We start from the raw sequence: 17,318 nt of genomic DNA, 5'->3' as shown, positions 1-17,318 counted from the left end.
ACACTCCCTGGGAGGTTGCGTGCGTCCTTTTGAAGCCATGCTAGACCGAACCCTGTGCACCCCAGCCCTTGTTCCGGCTACATCTTAGACCGTGTCATCATCCACCCCCTGCAAGAGGCTACCGGGGCAGCTTGCTAGATCACCAAGCAAGAGACCGAAGCGGCCAATCGGTGTCCATGACAACAGAGGGTGATGCGGACCTCAACACCACCACTCGTCCCGCCACTAGAACACCATTGTCAACATCGGCAATGCAATGAACTGCCCAAGAGCCCGCCATTATCATCAATGAGCCCAACAACCTGAATACGCAGCGTGCCCTTGTCGACACCTTCAACAATCCAAACACTGCATTTGACTCGCATGGCCTTGGCAACCTAAGCGCCCACCCTGAACTAGCCTGTCTCAGAACCCAAGTGCCCACCCCGACGGAGCATGGGAAGGACAAGCATCCCTGAGCACCATGACAATTAAAGGTGGAACCCAACTATGAGGGAGGTGGGTGGTGGCCTAGACCTCGATGATCAAGATCAATTCACACGCGAGGCTAACGATGACCAAATGGTACTGACACCCATCGAGAGTGTGTTGATCATTTTTGTTTCTGTATGCATTTTGTTCAACAGCAAACTTCAGAATCTTAAGCGAATAGAATGTCTCACTTATCTAATTTGTGTGCCTAGCTATCCTGAAATTTGAAGTTCAATGATATTTGAACACTCTGAAAATTAGTAAGTACATATGCGTATAAACAGATAGGAGAGTGACGAGGCAATGAGTGTGACTTGACAAGACACATATTTAGGGGTAGGTAGTGGTGTGCCATCAGTGTCTTTTATAAGTACCATGCAATGTTTAACCGTGTCATGTATTGCACGAAGGCTGGTGTGTTCATATATGATTGAACAGCTGACACAAGGGGGCATTTACCCCTATCAGTAAATTCACCCCTTCAAATAATAATACTTGAGTTCAAGAAATATCATTTGAAGTCCTCCGAGTCACTAGATGTTATTACTACCTCCTTCGTTTCTACCAAATAATGTATTAATACTTGAGATCGAGAAATGACCAACTACTTCGTGTCGAATTTCCTTTCAATTGTACCAAGGAGTGCTGAATGAGAGTACGCTAATTAAGAAAATGAAACTGCTCTTCTGTGTTAACCATCACTTCAACCCTTATTCACATTCACTTGTGCTGTCATCATGCTCCATGCCCTGAGTTGTGGCACCCTGACCGTGGTACTTCCATTGTTGAAGGCATACATGTGGACCCTGCCATCGACAAGTGCCACTGGATAAATCCTGGCTGTTATGCAGACCCTACCACCGCCGCCAAAGCTCTCCACCACCGACCGGTCAATCTGCACGATAACACCGAGCCATCCATTTTCAGTTCGACATGAACTGCATTAAATTTTTTTATAACATGAGAAATGGCGAAACCTCCCAACCTACCAGAGTTCTGAGAGATATCTTCCTTTCCTTTTCAAGGTCAAATTCGAAGAAGCCTCCATAGGCTGGTGTGTACAGTCCTGATCTCAGAGAAGACCTGTGCAAAAACAATCTTTTTAGTTTTCAGACAAAAAATATATATGGAGAAGACTAACAAAAATTAAGGCAAATACCGTAAGCACTAACCTTCTTAGATCAGAGCACATGAGGATCATGTGGCTTTTCTGCGATTTATAAACTCTGAAGTGCACAGCAATGTGCTCCTCCATGTTGTCAGAGGCCAGGACAACAAGTCCAAATGGCCCTATGCCACCTTTAGCCGATGCACCTGCTTCCCGGCAATGCCTCTCGACATCAAAAAGCCAGGAAGGATCAAAAGGATCGGCGCTGTCGATGGACGCCAGCTCAAAATCTACTTCAACATCAGCCTGTTTCAAGAAAATGATGTGCCGGATTAGCTATAGTTGCTCTCAGAAGTATACAAAAGTACATAACACCTAAGCTGAGGAATATATCCTCTAAAAAAAAAATCTGAGGAATATATGCCAATCTTTATGTTGACAAAATATGCAGACTTTCAATATTTAATAGTTACCGGAAGGCTGCTTTTACTTGCATGACACTTTTTGAAGTGAAAATTTTATTTGGATGTTGGTGTAAAGGGAACTACGTACCTGCAAAGTGTCAATTCCCTTAATCTCAAATAGGTCTCCGTTCTTCAGCTCTAGTCCTTGATGGTTGATTTCATCTTTTCGAAGGGACTCAATCTCATCAATCGGCCATTGCAGCAACTGTTTGCCATCGCTGTCTAACCAAATTGTCCTGGGGATTGCCTAACATATGTAATAAAACTGGAGGTTAAAGACTGATTTGCTAAATCAGTTAAATCATAAATTTCAATATATGAAGCACAGCCAATAAGGTCAGATTTTATTACATGGATGCCTGCCCAACCTTTCACGCCATCATCTGAAACACTATCTGTCTCGTTGGACCAACCCCATATGATCCTCCTGCCCTTTTTCGAGTCGAAGAAGGATTTTGAAGCATAGAAAGTGCCGTAATCCATCCTCAACCACAGCCGACGGTCATCTAGGACAACATCCGGAACAAACGCATCACGTTTGAGATCATAAACCCCTATCATGTACTTGTCAGAATAATCCACACTCATTTTCAGGACATGTTTGGCGCCTTTCGGGATCGCTGCAGACAGGTCCAGTCCACCGTTATTGCCTGGCAATACCGCGAAGAAATCTGGGCACTCCCACATTGATGGAGCATTGTCTGAATACAGTGGGTGATCAACTCTAGTCCAATTCAGAAAGTCTTCACTCTTGTACAACAGTGCGGCACCGTAACCATTCAGCTCAGCACCAATTGCTATTCTCCATAGTCCATCCGGTCCGATCCAACCAGTTGTCGGATCCCTGAACTCAGTCGAGTTCAAGCCTGGTCCGACCGGTAGGATCCTGGGGTTATTGTCTGCTTTGGTCCATTCCCTCAGGTATGGGTCAGATCGGTTTTTGGGAAGCACAATGTTTTGGCTCTGATGATCCTTCGAGTCACGACCGGTGTATATGATGACAGGCTGATCACCAGGTAGAATTGTGATTGAGCCGGTCCAGCAACCATTTATGTCATATGGGGTATCCCGTACTATTGCGGGTTCAAGCTGGATCCAGTTGATGAGGTCGGTTGAAACTGAATGGCCCCAAACTATGTTATCCGCGATGGTACCACCGGGGTTATACTGGTAGAATTCATGGTAGATGCCATTGTAGTACATGGGTCCTGAATAAAAACATTTTTTTTATAAAGTCAGTATAAGTTGTAGAATGAGGCACTTTCCCCTCCCCTTTTTATTTAGAAGTACTTGTGCCTGAGATATTCATACCACATGGATCTTTTGTGTTGTCGTATATTTCCAAGGATCGGCAATCCATCACATATTTGAAAAAAAGTGAGCGAAGGTCAATGACTTGCAACAGATGTACAATTAATAGTATAGGATAACTGATAAAGCAGGACTAAAGATATATTCTGGATTTCAAAACAGGTCAGTACTTCATTACTTTTGTCTTGGTATAAGAGATTTGTTTAGTTTCAGACAGGTGTTGTCATTAGATCTGTTATGGAAGAAAATAAACATCACACTTTAACTGAATGCTTTCTGACCAAAAGTAACACTAACAGGGGAGCAAATAGTAAGCATCACATTCTGAGAGAAACTCTTACTCTGAAATTGATTTACCATTTCTGCAACTGAATACATCTGCTTTGTGCAATCATCTAAAAGAATATGACTATCATGATATTATGTTAGTATTCCTCAAAATCTGACTGCAGCACCTTATGCTGATCATCTATTGCGTACAGCATTCAGCAACATACTTGCAAAAGCAACGAGTTGGCCACCAACCTTTTTCGCCTATTGTTATTTTTGACACGCAAGCAGTTTGTAATGATACCACAAACTATACCTAAGAATGTCCACAGACAACAAAAATTATTCTACTGCAAAAATTTATGCACATTTTAACAAGTATATGTTATAGAATATATGCACACAAAAGTAAGATAGGCTACTAAAGTTCAACCTCTCTACTCCAGTTGGGCAAAACAATAACCAAAGCAGAGAGGGAAGCACGCCAAATCAGAGAGGAAACCAGAGGAATACATACCATTGATCCAGTTCTTGGGAGACTGGAAGTGGTAGGCAGTCCTGTACCTCTTGCTGGCAATGGAGGGGACTTCCTGAGACCGTGTACAGAGGAAGGATCCCTCGCCATTCCTGCTGCAGATGAAGAGCTTGGACACACAGGAGGAGAAGGAAAAGAGGGCAAGGAGGAAGAAGGCCCAAGCATGGGCCATGGAGGGCAGGAGCTGAAGGAGATAGGTGCGTTCTGGGATGAGAGGGCTTTTGTAAACTTTTACTCTGTCGACACAGGTCACGACACTAGATTAGGACGGTCCAGAGAGGTTCAACTGTCCTTTTCACAGATTTGTTTTGCGGGAAGAGAAGAGAATCGATAGGGATTTTGGATCCAGATCGTCCGTCCATTTGTCACCATGTCACAATGATTGTAGATTCAGAATGCGCAAGTGGCAGCCAGCTGCTCATATAAACTGTGCCTGGTCACATGTTTTACAGGCATTTGTCGACCAGGGTAAATCGACAAGGGAAATGTTAATTAAGACAACAGCATCGCTGAGACTTAGACCACCAATGTCGAGAAAGTGTGTAATGAGCCCATGATCATGAAAAATCTAATGCAGGAAATAGATCATGTCCAATGAAGGAGAAGATTAGCATTTTTTTTGCAACCAACAGCCAAAAGAAAATAGTGTTGATTATAAGGTATGTTAACCATGCCAGCATTTGCGGATGCGTTATTTGCTATTTTTGTAAGTTAACTGGCTATTTTTTTCCGCAGCAACGCGCGGGCATGCTGCTAGTAATGCTATCACAGGGATCTGCTCCACTTTCGTAAGAGCATCTCTGTGATGACCCTGCATATCACTGCATGTTGTAGTATGCTAGTCGTTGATATAAAATTCGTGAAGTACCAATCCGCAAATATTACATCGCTCAGAGTAGTACATCAGCAACATAGCTGGTCCATAACTCATTCACATATTATTACAAACCATATATATACATCATCTCGGAGCTCCTTCTGGATCCATAAAGTTTACTCCTTGGTTCGAGGTGAACCTTACTTATCTTACATAATACTCAATGATAATATCGGCATCCCACATTCTGCCAAAGAAGCTAGTGCAGCATGGCATATCCTGATACCGAGAAACACCACATTTTCCCAGTTCAGATACAATCTGCGAGTACTGATTAAGGAACACGGTGTGCACAAGTAGGGAACACGATGTTTTAGTGTAGTTCTGTTGTTTCGGACTCAAAACGACGGTGTGTCTTTTTTTCATCATGGTAAAAGAACCCGAGTTAACTAGCAGTTCTTTTTTGTTGTTGTTGAGAGAAGCAGTTCTTTTTTTAGGGTGACCTAGTTAACTAGTTAAGAGCAACTCTAATAGAGCCCGTAAATCACGTCGAACCGTATTTTCCGGCCAATTTACGAATTCGGGTCGAAAGTGGCGCATAACAGAGACTAAACTCGCTGTTCGGCCCGGAAATTTTCTCGGAACCCGAAAAATTTCACACTAGACCCCTATTAATACAGACTGAAAGGCGGTTTACACGTCCAAAACTGAACGGATTTATCACCACTCCTCCAGGCTCCAGCGCCACCGTCCGTACAACCGCCTCCAGCCGCTGATTTCTGGCTGCTTTGCTAAATTTGTACACCGCCGGTCAAACATCTTGTCAGCCTGCTCCAATTCCAACCATATCTACGTCAATTCCCGGTGAATCTTCTCGATGTAGACTAATTCCGATGAGCGGCGCGGTGCACGCAAGAAGCACAGGGAATGCGTACACGTGCATATTCTGGCGAGCCGTGGACGTACGCGAGCTAGTTTTACATGAGAACTAGCTAGCTCTAACTATTTGGTGCTAATCATCTCTCGATTGATTCACAAATATACAATCAATTCCATATCTAGCTAGTTGGGTGGTGGTACTATTCCGATTAAGTTTGCTAGCTAGGTGGTGGCGGGTGCTGGGTCGCGGGCGGCAGGCTCTTGGGCACGTGGAGGCCTAGCCAGGGGCGCGGGTGGCGGCCGCGCGGGGAGACCTAGGTAGCGGCGCGAACAATTCCTGTGAAGAAGATGATGACTTTCCGAATATTCTGTTTTTCAGTTTTAGTTTACAGTCTGCGCCAATCATTTTGCGATCCGTAAACACGTTTTCAGAATACTGAACTTAAATTTTTCGGTTAGTACTTTCATAGGCTTTGTTAGTGATGCTCTAAGTGATGCTGTTTTTTTGCATTTTCAGATGCAGATGCTAGAAAGAAGCTCTCTGTCGTGGGCCCCATAAAAGTATTCCCTGTGTCAGTAGTCTGCAATGGGCCTCATGCAGGGATTGAGTAGCTGGGCCAAACCAAGACGAGTAATTTTTTTTTTTTTTTTTTTTGAGAATACCAAGACGAGTAATTGGAGGGCTGCCGCGCCCTCGTGTTCTCTTTTCCATAGGGCCCATGCTCTGTTCCGTGGCTTCCTCCCCGGCCTTGTACGGTGGCTGACGGCCTGCCCGATGCCTTTTTCTTCAAAATGTAAAAAGCATGTGAGGCGGTGGTTCCGGCAAATCCTATATACACCATCTTTTGCGGCGTATAGATATCAACAATCTACAAATCTTGATGTTATGGTGAAACATGCAGCTAAAAAAATGATCAAACATGTACCCTGTTAGCCTAGCATCACTTTTATCGCTGATGCGTTCCGCAGATGGTTTTTCTGCTACAGGTTCCTTTTCGCGGGACTGACTTGGTACGTTTTTCTGAAATTCTTCCATTTTTGTGGACGGTTTTCTATTTCGGTGGGCTGTTTTTACGCAGTTTTTGTTATTTCGCCAGGTTTTTTTTTTTCGTTTATTTCCTTGTTTTTAGACAGTTTTTTCTTTTTTATGTTTGGATTTTGACAAAATTTTAGGTTGGCACCCAGTTTTCACGTGGTTTTCTCTTCTTCTTTTTTGAAAAAATGTTTAGGTTTGACAAAAATGTTTATATTTAAAAAGATTTGAAATTATTATTTCTAAAAATGTTCAGTTTTCAAAAAATAGCTTTTTTTAAAATAAAAATATTTTGTTTTAAAAAGTGTCTAGATTTGAAAATCATTCGTATTCAAAAGTTAGAAATTTGCTATTTGAAAGTTTTAGTATTTTAAAAAATGTTTAGGTTAATTTTTTTTTAGATTTTGAATTTGTTTAGATTTTGAAGTGTCTAGATTTGAAAATTGGTCATGTTCAATTTTTTTAAAAAAGGTTTCAAAATTTTAAAAATATTAAACTATTCAAAATGCTATTTTTTAGCCATTCAAGTATCCAAAACCAGCATAATACAACAAGTATACACAAACTCTAATAGCATCGAATGAAGGTGAACTAAAAACAACAGCGAACAATCGTCAAAAGAATAGTAGTGGACGAAGCACCACGTTAATGGGCCAGCACAGGTTTAATCCGCTTCAGGCAACACGAGTCAGACGGGCCGCTAAGAACGGTTTATAGGCGCTCCCGTGATTCCTTCCCAGCACACTTTACATTTAGGCGCTGAAAACCTGTAATAGATTATATTTAGAGATGATAACGTACGAATTACAGCTTTTTTTTTCTAAAACAAGGCAAAAAACATTGTCTATTTGATTTGAATAAGAAGATTTAAATAGTACAAACTACCAAGCGTCCCAATTACAAATACATAGTATACTCTCGCGGGATAATTGAACTTAAATGCTTTGCACCCGCGATATGCCTTATGTTTGATGGGCACAATTAAGGATGAAAGTGGAGCGGAAAGTTTTCGAATTTTTCGTGTAAAAAACAGAAATATAATGGAAATATGGATAGGAAAGCAGAATTTTGCAAAATAGAAATGGAAACGAAATTGTTTTGGCGGAAATGAAAACAGAAATGGAGCAACATTTTGTGGAAGAATAGAGACATAAAAGGAATTTCTTTCTGGCTAATATGGAATTTCTGTTTTAGGGTCCATATGCATGGCCAAATCTCACATGCTCATCACATGAACTTGTTAGGCCGCACTTCCAAAGCGGTTGTAACATCCAGGTTTCTAGGAGATGCAAGGGTACATTTAGGATTTGTGCATTCATCTTAAAATATGGGGGGACTTTTTTTTTTTGCTTCTACTGAAAACTCAAAGAGATGGAGAACCTGATATGAGTCTCTATGAATTAGGGTTATCATCTCGACAATATTTGGTTTCATAACAATTAATGGTCATTTGAATTCAAGAAAGGGAAAACATGGAAATGATAATATCAATGGTCATTTGAATCCAGGAACTGGAATTTGAATATTACATTAAAATTTGAGCTCAAATTATCATATAACCAAATTTAGAAATAGGGAACTTGAGGAGTGAAACTAACATACACTTTATTGACAATTGAAATAATACACTATCTTTAGAAGGAATTGAATAAATGAAATTTACAAATTTGAATCTAAGGAGTTAAACCTAGAATAAACCTACAATACATCTTCTACTGGAGATTCTCCACTTCATACCTGCACACATTATACACTATATAAAAGCTGAACTATTTACTGCATCCTCTGTTACCGGGACATTGTTGATGCGCTATTTATCTCCAACTATTTGATGACGTGTGGGTCTTAGTAGTTCCTGAATTAATTCTGTTTGCATTTTCTCTCCTTTAGTCTTTACCGGTTACCGGTTGTCAAGCGTGGCTTCCGATTAACGTGCGTTACCTTCCTACAGAATTATCTAGGGAGAAAAATCTACATTTACTCTCCGCTTTGACCAAACATAGGAGAAAAAGAAAACCCCCCATGCCTCCTCGTCAGCCTAATTTCTCGCCGACCTCCCCTTCCCCGAGCCACCGCCCACGGCGAGCTCTTTCCCACCCGAGCTACCTTGGCCGAATTTCTTCGTGGCTGGCAGTGACATGGGTCGGGTCCTCGGCCTCTTCTGCTGCCGCGACCGCCTCTTCCCCGCCCGAGCTCCCCTAGTACACAACTAAAATGAGTGGGTTAATGTTAGAATGATGCCAACACCAAAGATTTGGCAATTTAATGTTTGAGCTTAACAATAATGCACCTTAGGCATTAAACCTAAGATGCATCACCAGGAAGAACCAAACAATATGAATAAGCCATGACCAAAACCTAAAAGGCCAAGTACATATAGGCTACCCAACTGAACTGAAACAATGACATGCCAAATTCTGAATATGCACATGAATAAAGACCGTCAAAGCAATATATTCGAAGTGAGATGATAATCATACTTTTAACAAAATGACAGTAACAACAACTCAAACCACTAGACAAATACAACAACAATAAAAGATTGCTAAGCTCATTGAAAGGGAAAACATAGCAATGCAAAGTCATTGAAAAAATCTCGTAAACACTAGAAGTTGAATAAAAACAATAGTTACAATAGTAATAAGAAATGGAGCATTGCTTCAGAGCTAAGGACAAGATACTTTGACTGGAGTAGAAGCAACATCCATGCACATCCACAAGGGGATAAGAAGCTCACAAGTTGAAACTTGAACCAAAGAGGACCCACATGGAAGCAGGTGATTCATCTAAATGCATGTAGTGAGGTGTCAAGCTATTGTCAAAAGTTAAATTTAGATAAAAGGGAGCAGTCGACAAAGGAGGCCAACACCAGATCATTCTCATCCATTTGGTTGACAATCAAGACATAGCCATTGATAGAAAAATGCATCACACCACTCAAGATCATCCATAAATACTTTCAAACATACCTATATCATCCAATAACCCAAAATGGTTACTTAGAGAAAAACACGTAGAGCAGCAAGGAGGAGCAGACTATCCACAAGTATCAGGTTTACCAGAGCCATAATTCCAACACTTATCTACAAGCAACATGTTATACTAAACCAAGTTAGGGGGAGGCACTGATGATGATCAAATGGATCATTTATCGAGGAACATAGCCTTAGTAACTTTACATCCATCTTTGGGTTGTAGATTTGTTTATCGTCATTTGATCTAATGGATCATAACCAATTAAGCCATGATAATAAAGCACCTAGTGAATATAAATACCAAAGCCACTAACACGTGAAACACACAGAATTATTAGGCAAAAGTAGTAAGCAACAAAGCTACTAAATTGAAGGCACAAATAAAAGCATACATAAGATAATGAACCAAAGTAAATCATCAGAAAGGTATTTTGAACATGGGTTAAGCAAAAATGTGTAACTCTTATAAAGAGGCATCATATAGTTGCTAATATTACTCTGCAAGTAATTGCACCTAGTCAAAAAACCTCACTAGTACATGAATAAGCAAAAAGGACGTTAACAATGAGGTAAGCAAGCTCAGGAAATAGGAAATGTTGGGCAAAGTAAAGCCAATCTTGATTTCCTAGGCATGCACATTTAGAGCTAGAGATCTGAATAGACATGCAAACAAAAGCCAAACAAAAGCTTCACATTAACTTGAAACATCACTACAAATAAGCATAGATGCATCAAGACATTTAATTGAAGATGAAGTTAATGAATCATTGAAGCATCAGGAGCAACATCTTGAAGATACCAAGGTAATACAACCAAGCAGTAAAGATTACACATGAATACAGTGAGTTGATGAAACTGAAGGAATACCACTTTAGTAACATGGATGAATTAATACAGAACCATCGAGGCCGATGATTAGTTCATCAAATGGATGAACTAGTACGTGGATATACATGTAGTAATTTGAGCAATCCAAAGAGAGATAGACATAAACATCACATACTTATAAACGTGGCAACACAATAGATCGATAGGGCATCACTCCTGTCGAAGGAGATGAACTAGGGAAAGCTAGAGAGAGAGCTGGAGTTACCTAAAGCAAGCTCAAGCAGAGAGACATAAATAGAGAAAGAGGCGGCATACAAGGAAGAGAGGGCGGAGACGTCGATGAAGAAGGGCACTATGGCAACCAGGCATGGCAGCACATCACATGGCCACCCGTTGTAGCCGAACAACGGCGAGGACATCCACGGAGAACACTGGAACCACCAAGAAGAAGATGAAGGCAAGGGAGCACCACCACCTCGAAACCCTAATTAGGGTTAGGGTTGGGGGTAAGCATGCGAGGTCGCGAAGAGTGAATCGAGCCAGACTAGAGGACGCAGTGGAACACAAGGCATCGATTGAGACCGATGGCGATGGGTCGAACCGTCGGGACCCATTGGAATCGAATGGCGACGATGAAGGCGACGCGAGAGCAACACGGGTCGCAGGAGCACGAGGACGAGCGAGTTAGGAAGAGAGAGTGAGATTCAGGTTCGGTGGACCGACCGAACTAGTCGGGTTTTACCAGGTCTAGTCGTTGGATTGACTAGTGGGGCCATGTGTTATTTATAGAATATTAAAATAAATACTAAAAATAGTCAAAAGTAAAAGTAATTCAAAAAAACTAAATAAAAATCATTATATAATCCTCAGAACATTAGGAATTCAAATATGATGTTTATTAGATTTTATTATGGTTTAATAATGTATGAAAAATCAACGGAGTTTAAAATCCTTAGGAAAAAATGGTCATTTTGACAAAATCTAAAATTAATTAAAATATTTTACGAGACTAGTAATTTTTTTTCAAACAAGATTTCAAATAGTGAAATCATGATATATAAGAACCCAATTCATTTAGAACATTTCTAAACATTTTGAATGAATTATAAATACCATAAAATAGAGTTAATAAATAGAACTTTAGGGTAAAACACACAAAGAAGGGAGACAACAACTTAAACCATAAAGCATGTAATAATTATGCTTAGTAGTATAAGTTGCTTATTAAAACATTTTTTATGGACAATGCAATTTCTTTTCAGAACACGAGGTTCAAGGTCAAGCCGAGACTTTGAATTGCATTATCTCAAAGTCATAAGGCAAGTTTAACGCTTGCGCATGTCCTTGATTATTTAATATTAAAGTCTTTTCAAATTACTATTTTTATCATTCTGCATCGAAAAGCAAAGTACTAATTTTGGTATTATGAACATGACTATGTGGAGGGTGATGGAACCATGGTATGAGATGATGGTGGATGTTCCATTACACTTGGGTTTATCAGATAGGACTAATAACAAATGTCATCAAGTCGTTCTTGCGCCTTATATAAAGTATTAACCATGATATTTGGTATGGGACCAAGAAGTTAGATGTATCTTTTTTCCTTTCACACAACTTCGGATGCCTAGTATAAGGGCTAAGATAAGCCATTGGTTTGGAATAGACCAAAACTTTCCCATCCCTATTTATGTGGTGTCGTGTACTAGGATGTCTATGATGGATTGTAGACGACATCAATGGTGAAATTCCCTAAAGTGGGTAGGCGCCAAGGACAGACTACAAAAGGAAAAATGTGTGGAGGTGCGGAGAAGAGCAGTGATTGGCTTTGGTCATTAGCTGGGGCCTCATACATGAGAACTGTGGATGGGAAAGTACGCGTGGCTGGAAACACGGATGTTGGTATCTTGTGGGTAAATCAACACATATTTATAGATTGTAAATAATTGTGTCATGTCACTCCCTATTCCGGGAAGGAATTGGGAACGCAATAGGAAAGTAACTCCATGAAGTTCTTGTCAACCTGTGAAGACTGACGGATATAGTTTTTTTACAATAAAATGGACCTTTAAAGAGATATTTATGAAAAATGCATTAGCCTACGATTTCTTTGTCTAGCGCTACGTTATACACGGAGGCTACTGGAGAACCATCCGGAGAAGGGGAGATCTACTATGAAGAACCAGATCTTTCTGGAGGCATCAAAGGGGTGGACTATGTCATAGTCTATGGAGAAGGCAACCTAGATGAAGAGGAGGAGCAGTGAAGGCTTAAATATAATAATTAGCATCATGGTACTTAGTTTATTCGTATCATTAGTTCTAAAGTTAATTAAATTAGAGTTCGAATCTTATGAAAATCCGCACTGGACGGAGGAAGATCTTGAAGTTTTTGTACACTTATGGCTTGTAATATTAAGTGTGTAATATTGGACCCGCCATGTTTATGTTGTACTACTCCGAGGGATGTCATATTTATGGAATGGTACTTTCATAATTATATCAACAGATGGTATTAGAGCAATTGCTTTGAACTTAGGTTGGGACCTAGTAAAGGGAAGAATCATGTGAAAGAGTTGTGTGTTGTTAGTAAAGAGTTATATATTAATATGATAATTTTTCTTGGGAATAATTGGTCATGTCATTAATGCAATATTTCTTAACTAATGTTAATGATTTTTTATTAACAAACTATTCATGTACACTAGGGATGGCGAGTTCCATGCCTGAACGAACTGTTAGGGTAAGGGATGATATGTTGGATGACTACCGTGGAGAATGGACTAATATTGCGTCAACTTCCGTTGGATATCCACTCTGACACTCAGATCGAAGTAAAGATTTGTTCTTTCTACATGGACCAATATTGGCAAAGTACCACATTAGGATAATGTTACCTATTAAGCCGGGTTTAAGTGTTAGGATAGCTTATGGTGAAGCTCGAAATATGACAGATGCATACATGATTGTAGTTGTTGAAGCTATCACGAGTATCAGAGAATACAAGACTAAAGAAAATCAAATGCACTAGTAATGTCATGATTCCTTACGGTGGGGAGCAAAGAGAGTTAAATTACTTTTTCTTTGTTAATACTAAAGCAATATACAATCCACAAGATATTTGGAGAGATGCATTAAACTACTGGATTCAAATTTCACAACCCATCAAACTCTCGTGAGTGAAATTGAAACAATGCTAGAAGACTTCACTGACCCCGACAAGATCATGGAACTCAGAAGAAGGATGGATGATGAAGTAAAGAATCCAAAACCAACTTTTGTCCATGCTACAAATGGTTAAATATGTTTTGGCCTCTTTGCCAATCTTCTATATGAGCTGTTTGGATATCCCTATAACAATCACTGATCAAGTGATCAAATACATGAGGCATTACCTTTGCAGGAAAAAAAGTACAAAAGTCCAAGCAAGAGGGCCATCCCTTGTTTCCTGGAAAAAAAATTGTAGGTCAGAAAAATAGGGAGACTTGGGAGTTTAAAATCCAGGAATTACAAATAAATCATTGTTTCTAAAAAAACTTGGACAAATTTTACAAAAACCATGATGTTCCTTGGGTCAAATTAATCAGAAGCTCTTAATACAATTATGGCAGATTGTCTGGTTTTCAAATGGAAGGTTTCTTCTGGTGGAAAGCATATCTAAAAATTAATTGATACTTACAAAGCCATGGTCAGATACAATTTGGGTTCTGGTCACAATGTATTCTTTTGGACTCTTCTTTGTTGGTTAGATGGTTGCCTTCACCAAAAATTTCCTCACCTGCTTTCTTTTGCCAAAAGAACTGATTTGACTACATGATGCTATAAATATAGTGTTCTTGGAAGATACGTTTCACCTTCCTTTGTCACAATAAGCTTTTGATGAATTTAAACAACTGGAAATTCTTTGTCATGATGCTAGGGGCACTGCTGCACAATGGAAATTCAGATAAATGGAGCTATATTTGGGGCAGTGATTTCTTGACAACAAAACAAGCTTCTTTGGTTTTGATGTACTCACAACCAGCACCCCCACATTTCAATTGGGTTTGGAATTATTCTTGTCAATCAAAGCATAAGTTCTTTTTCTGGCTGTTGCTCCAAGATAGGCTAAATACAAGAAATGTTCCGGGAAGAAAAATGGCATCTTCCCTCCTATGTGTGTGCAAAAAATAACTGCAATGAGGAGCAAACCCGGATACACCTGTTTTGGACTTGCCCTTTTGTTAAAAACTGATAGGATTATATTTGTCCACAAAGAACTAGAAACCTTTCTGTTTTAGAAGCTTTTGCAGATATAAAAGAGATGCTCAAAGTGTCTTTCTCCATGGAAATTTCTATCTTAGCTTCTTGGTCCATCTGGATAGTGAGAACAACATGATTTTCAACAATAAAGTGCCAACTTTTGAAAGTTGGAAGTTCATTTATCTTCAAGAGCCAAGAATGTTCAGTTTCAAAATTAAGAAAAAGCATGCAACCACATTCAAAGAATGGTTGTGGTCACAAGTTTAGAATAGTTTAGTGTTTGCCATCTTCTTTTTTGCTCATTTGTACCTTGTAAATAACTCTTTTAATTATTTATAAAAATTTCATTGGGAGTTCTCTCCTACTGTTTACCCTAAAACAACTTTTGTCTAGGTCATATATATCGATTACGATTATAATCATGATGAACATAATCCGCTTACACTTGTTTATCGACCCAATAATTCCTATACTGGGCAGACTAGTACGGGATATTATGTCAGGGCTGATGATATGGAGATACCTGACATTAATGAAGAGGTGGGGAAATTCTGCTGGTTGGGATGAAGAGGAAGAACCCTATGCATGAACTTCTACCGATCCAATTTAGTATAACATCAAAGTGGAAACTCATTCTACTGGATCTTCTAGGCAGTATTATAATTACTAAAGAACTCCAATTTACTCTATGGTAACTGAATATATGCTTCATCCATTTATGATGAATACGTCTGCATACGAGGAAATATTAAACCTGGAGCGGAATATGACAGCGCATTAGCTTCATATCAATACCGGGATAGCTACTTTGCTATGGCATATCTTACATTAGAACCCAATTCAGATTCAGAGTATGTTTCATAGATCAAGGTGGATTTAGTAGGAACACTGTGATGTACTGCACTTACAGTGGGTGGACCCCTAGGAATTATTACGAAGCCGATGAATATAGCTTATCCAAGGAATGTGTAATATAGGATAAGATGGTAGTGCGTATTGTATGGTACTGCGTATTTTAAGAGTGGGAATTAGGCAAGAATAAGTGAGAGTACCATCTCACTACCAACCGTGAAGGTTGTTTGTTATGTGTAATACCTATTTAAATACATGGTACATTTTTGTGTGGATGTTATTGGTTCTTATTGACTTCCTTGAGTGACTAGCAAAGAACATGAAGGTGAACTCTAAGTGCATTTTCATTGTGCAACGAAGATTTTTTTTTTTACTTAATATTACATCGCTAGAGGCGGAATAACATTGTAAGTCGATATGGAGACTGAAAGGGAGAGAATATAAAGGGAGCTCAAGGAAAAAGAGGATGCTGATGTAGCAGCTAGGAATCAAGCAACACAACCACCTCCAATTTGCAACAACGCGTGAGCCAATGGATGCTGAAGATTGGTTGATGGATAAAGACCGAAAACTAAGGACTATTGGTTGCAATGATGAGGAGAATGTGTGATATGGTACTTCAAGCACTCGAGATCAGTTGGGAGGAGTTTAAGCAAAAAAAATCGGGAGTATCACGTACCCGAGAGTATCATGGAGCTCAAATGGAGAGAATTTGAGAATTTGCAGCAGAGAGAATCACCTGTAACGAGTTACACCCATGAGTTTAGTTCTTTGTCAAGGTATGCACCTGAAGCAATAAACACTGAAGAGAAGAAAATGAAGAGGTTCATGAAGGTTTTACAGCCTTACATGAAGATGCAAACGAGGCTAGTGAAATCTAAGAAATTTCAAGAGCTAGTGGATATCGCAATTACACTGGAAGACGATTATAAGTTTGTTAAGGAGGAGAGAATAAGGAAGGCAAGAACAGAACTACAGAGGTTTCAGAACCGAAAAGCACCACCAAATCTACAATTTAAGCCAAGGTTTAGGACATATCCAAATCCCAATCCTAAACCTTGTCCAAATCAGAATACCAATCCACCAAATCATGGAAACCAGAACAGAAACACTGAAGTTTTCTGTAGGAGCTGTGGAATGAAAGGACACTTTGTAGCGGAATGCAGGTAACCAAAGAGCATTTGTTATGGTTGTGGAAAGATGGGGCATATGAAGATGAATTGTCCTAACAAGCAGCACAATCCGGGATGACAAGCTGGGGAACAAAAGCTAAAACAATCACGGAGGCAATTTCAGAGGAAATAAAGCTAGGAATGGAGGAAAGCCATATGAGAAGTTAAACTGCACCAACATGGAAGACGCCATCAACTCGGATCAAGCGGTGATCGGTACGCTCAATATCCTTACTCATCCTAGTAAAGTATTAGTTGATACAGTTGAAAATACATCATTTATTTCAAGGAAATGTATTGATGCATATGTCATTAGTTCCCACGCATTAGAACATCCGATGACGATCGTATCTACATGAGGA

The 17,318-nt window shown here is 39.7% G+C and overlaps 1 protein-coding gene across 3 annotated transcripts; it reads right to left on the bottom strand.

Annotated features, from left to right (window-relative positions):
• Window positions 1-852: 852 nt before the first annotated feature.
• On the bottom strand, window positions 853-4,422 carry LOC127296802 (beta-fructofuranosidase, insoluble isoenzyme 4). Of its 3 annotated transcripts, none has more exons than XM_051327025.1 (7): window positions 4,142-4,422; window positions 3,355-3,363; window positions 2,395-3,251; window positions 2,132-2,290; window positions 1,644-1,885; window positions 1,461-1,554; window positions 853-1,366 (listed from the first exon to the last, which is right to left on the bottom strand). In XM_051327025.1, exons 1-7 carry the CDS (start codon window positions 4,329-4,331, stop codon window positions 1,175-1,177), a joined length of 1,743 nt encoding a protein of 580 aa, XP_051182985.1. In that variant the 5' UTR covers window positions 4,332-4,422; the 3' UTR covers window positions 853-1,174. The 3 variants fall into 3 exon arrangements, with proteins under 3 accessions (XP_051182985.1, XP_051182987.1, XP_051182986.1); XM_051327027.1 differs by having other exon boundaries at window positions 3,355-3,940; window positions 4,142-4,273; XM_051327026.2 differs by lacking the exon at window positions 3,355-3,363 and having other exon boundaries at window positions 4,142-4,386.
• Between the last annotated feature and the right edge of the window lie 12,896 nt (window positions 4,423-17,318).

The sequence above is a fragment of the Lolium perenne genome, chromosome 4 (assembly GCF_019359855.2).
Source record: "Lolium perenne isolate Kyuss_39 chromosome 4, Kyuss_2.0, whole genome shotgun sequence".
Lineage (NCBI taxonomy): Eukaryota > Viridiplantae > Streptophyta > Magnoliopsida > Poales > Poaceae > Lolium > Lolium perenne.
Note: the sequence above shows the minus strand (reverse complement) of the source record. Positions and strands in the feature narration are given on the sequence as shown.

Bases quoted from the DNA above. Each gene is read 5' to 3' on its own strand.
- LOC127296802 (XM_051327025.1), bottom strand. From the start codon at position 4,331: ATGGCCCATGCTTGGGCCTTCTTCCTCCTTGCCCTCTTTTCCTTCTCC. The intron at 1,886-2,131 runs GTACGTAGTTCC...TTCTTGAAACAG, and splicing joins AGGGAATTGACACTTTGCAG to GCTGATGTTGAAGTAGATTT. The intron at 1,555-1,643 runs GTTAGTGCTTAC...GTTTTTGCACAG, and splicing joins ATGTGCTCTGATCTAAGAAG to GTCTTCTCTGAGATCAGGAC.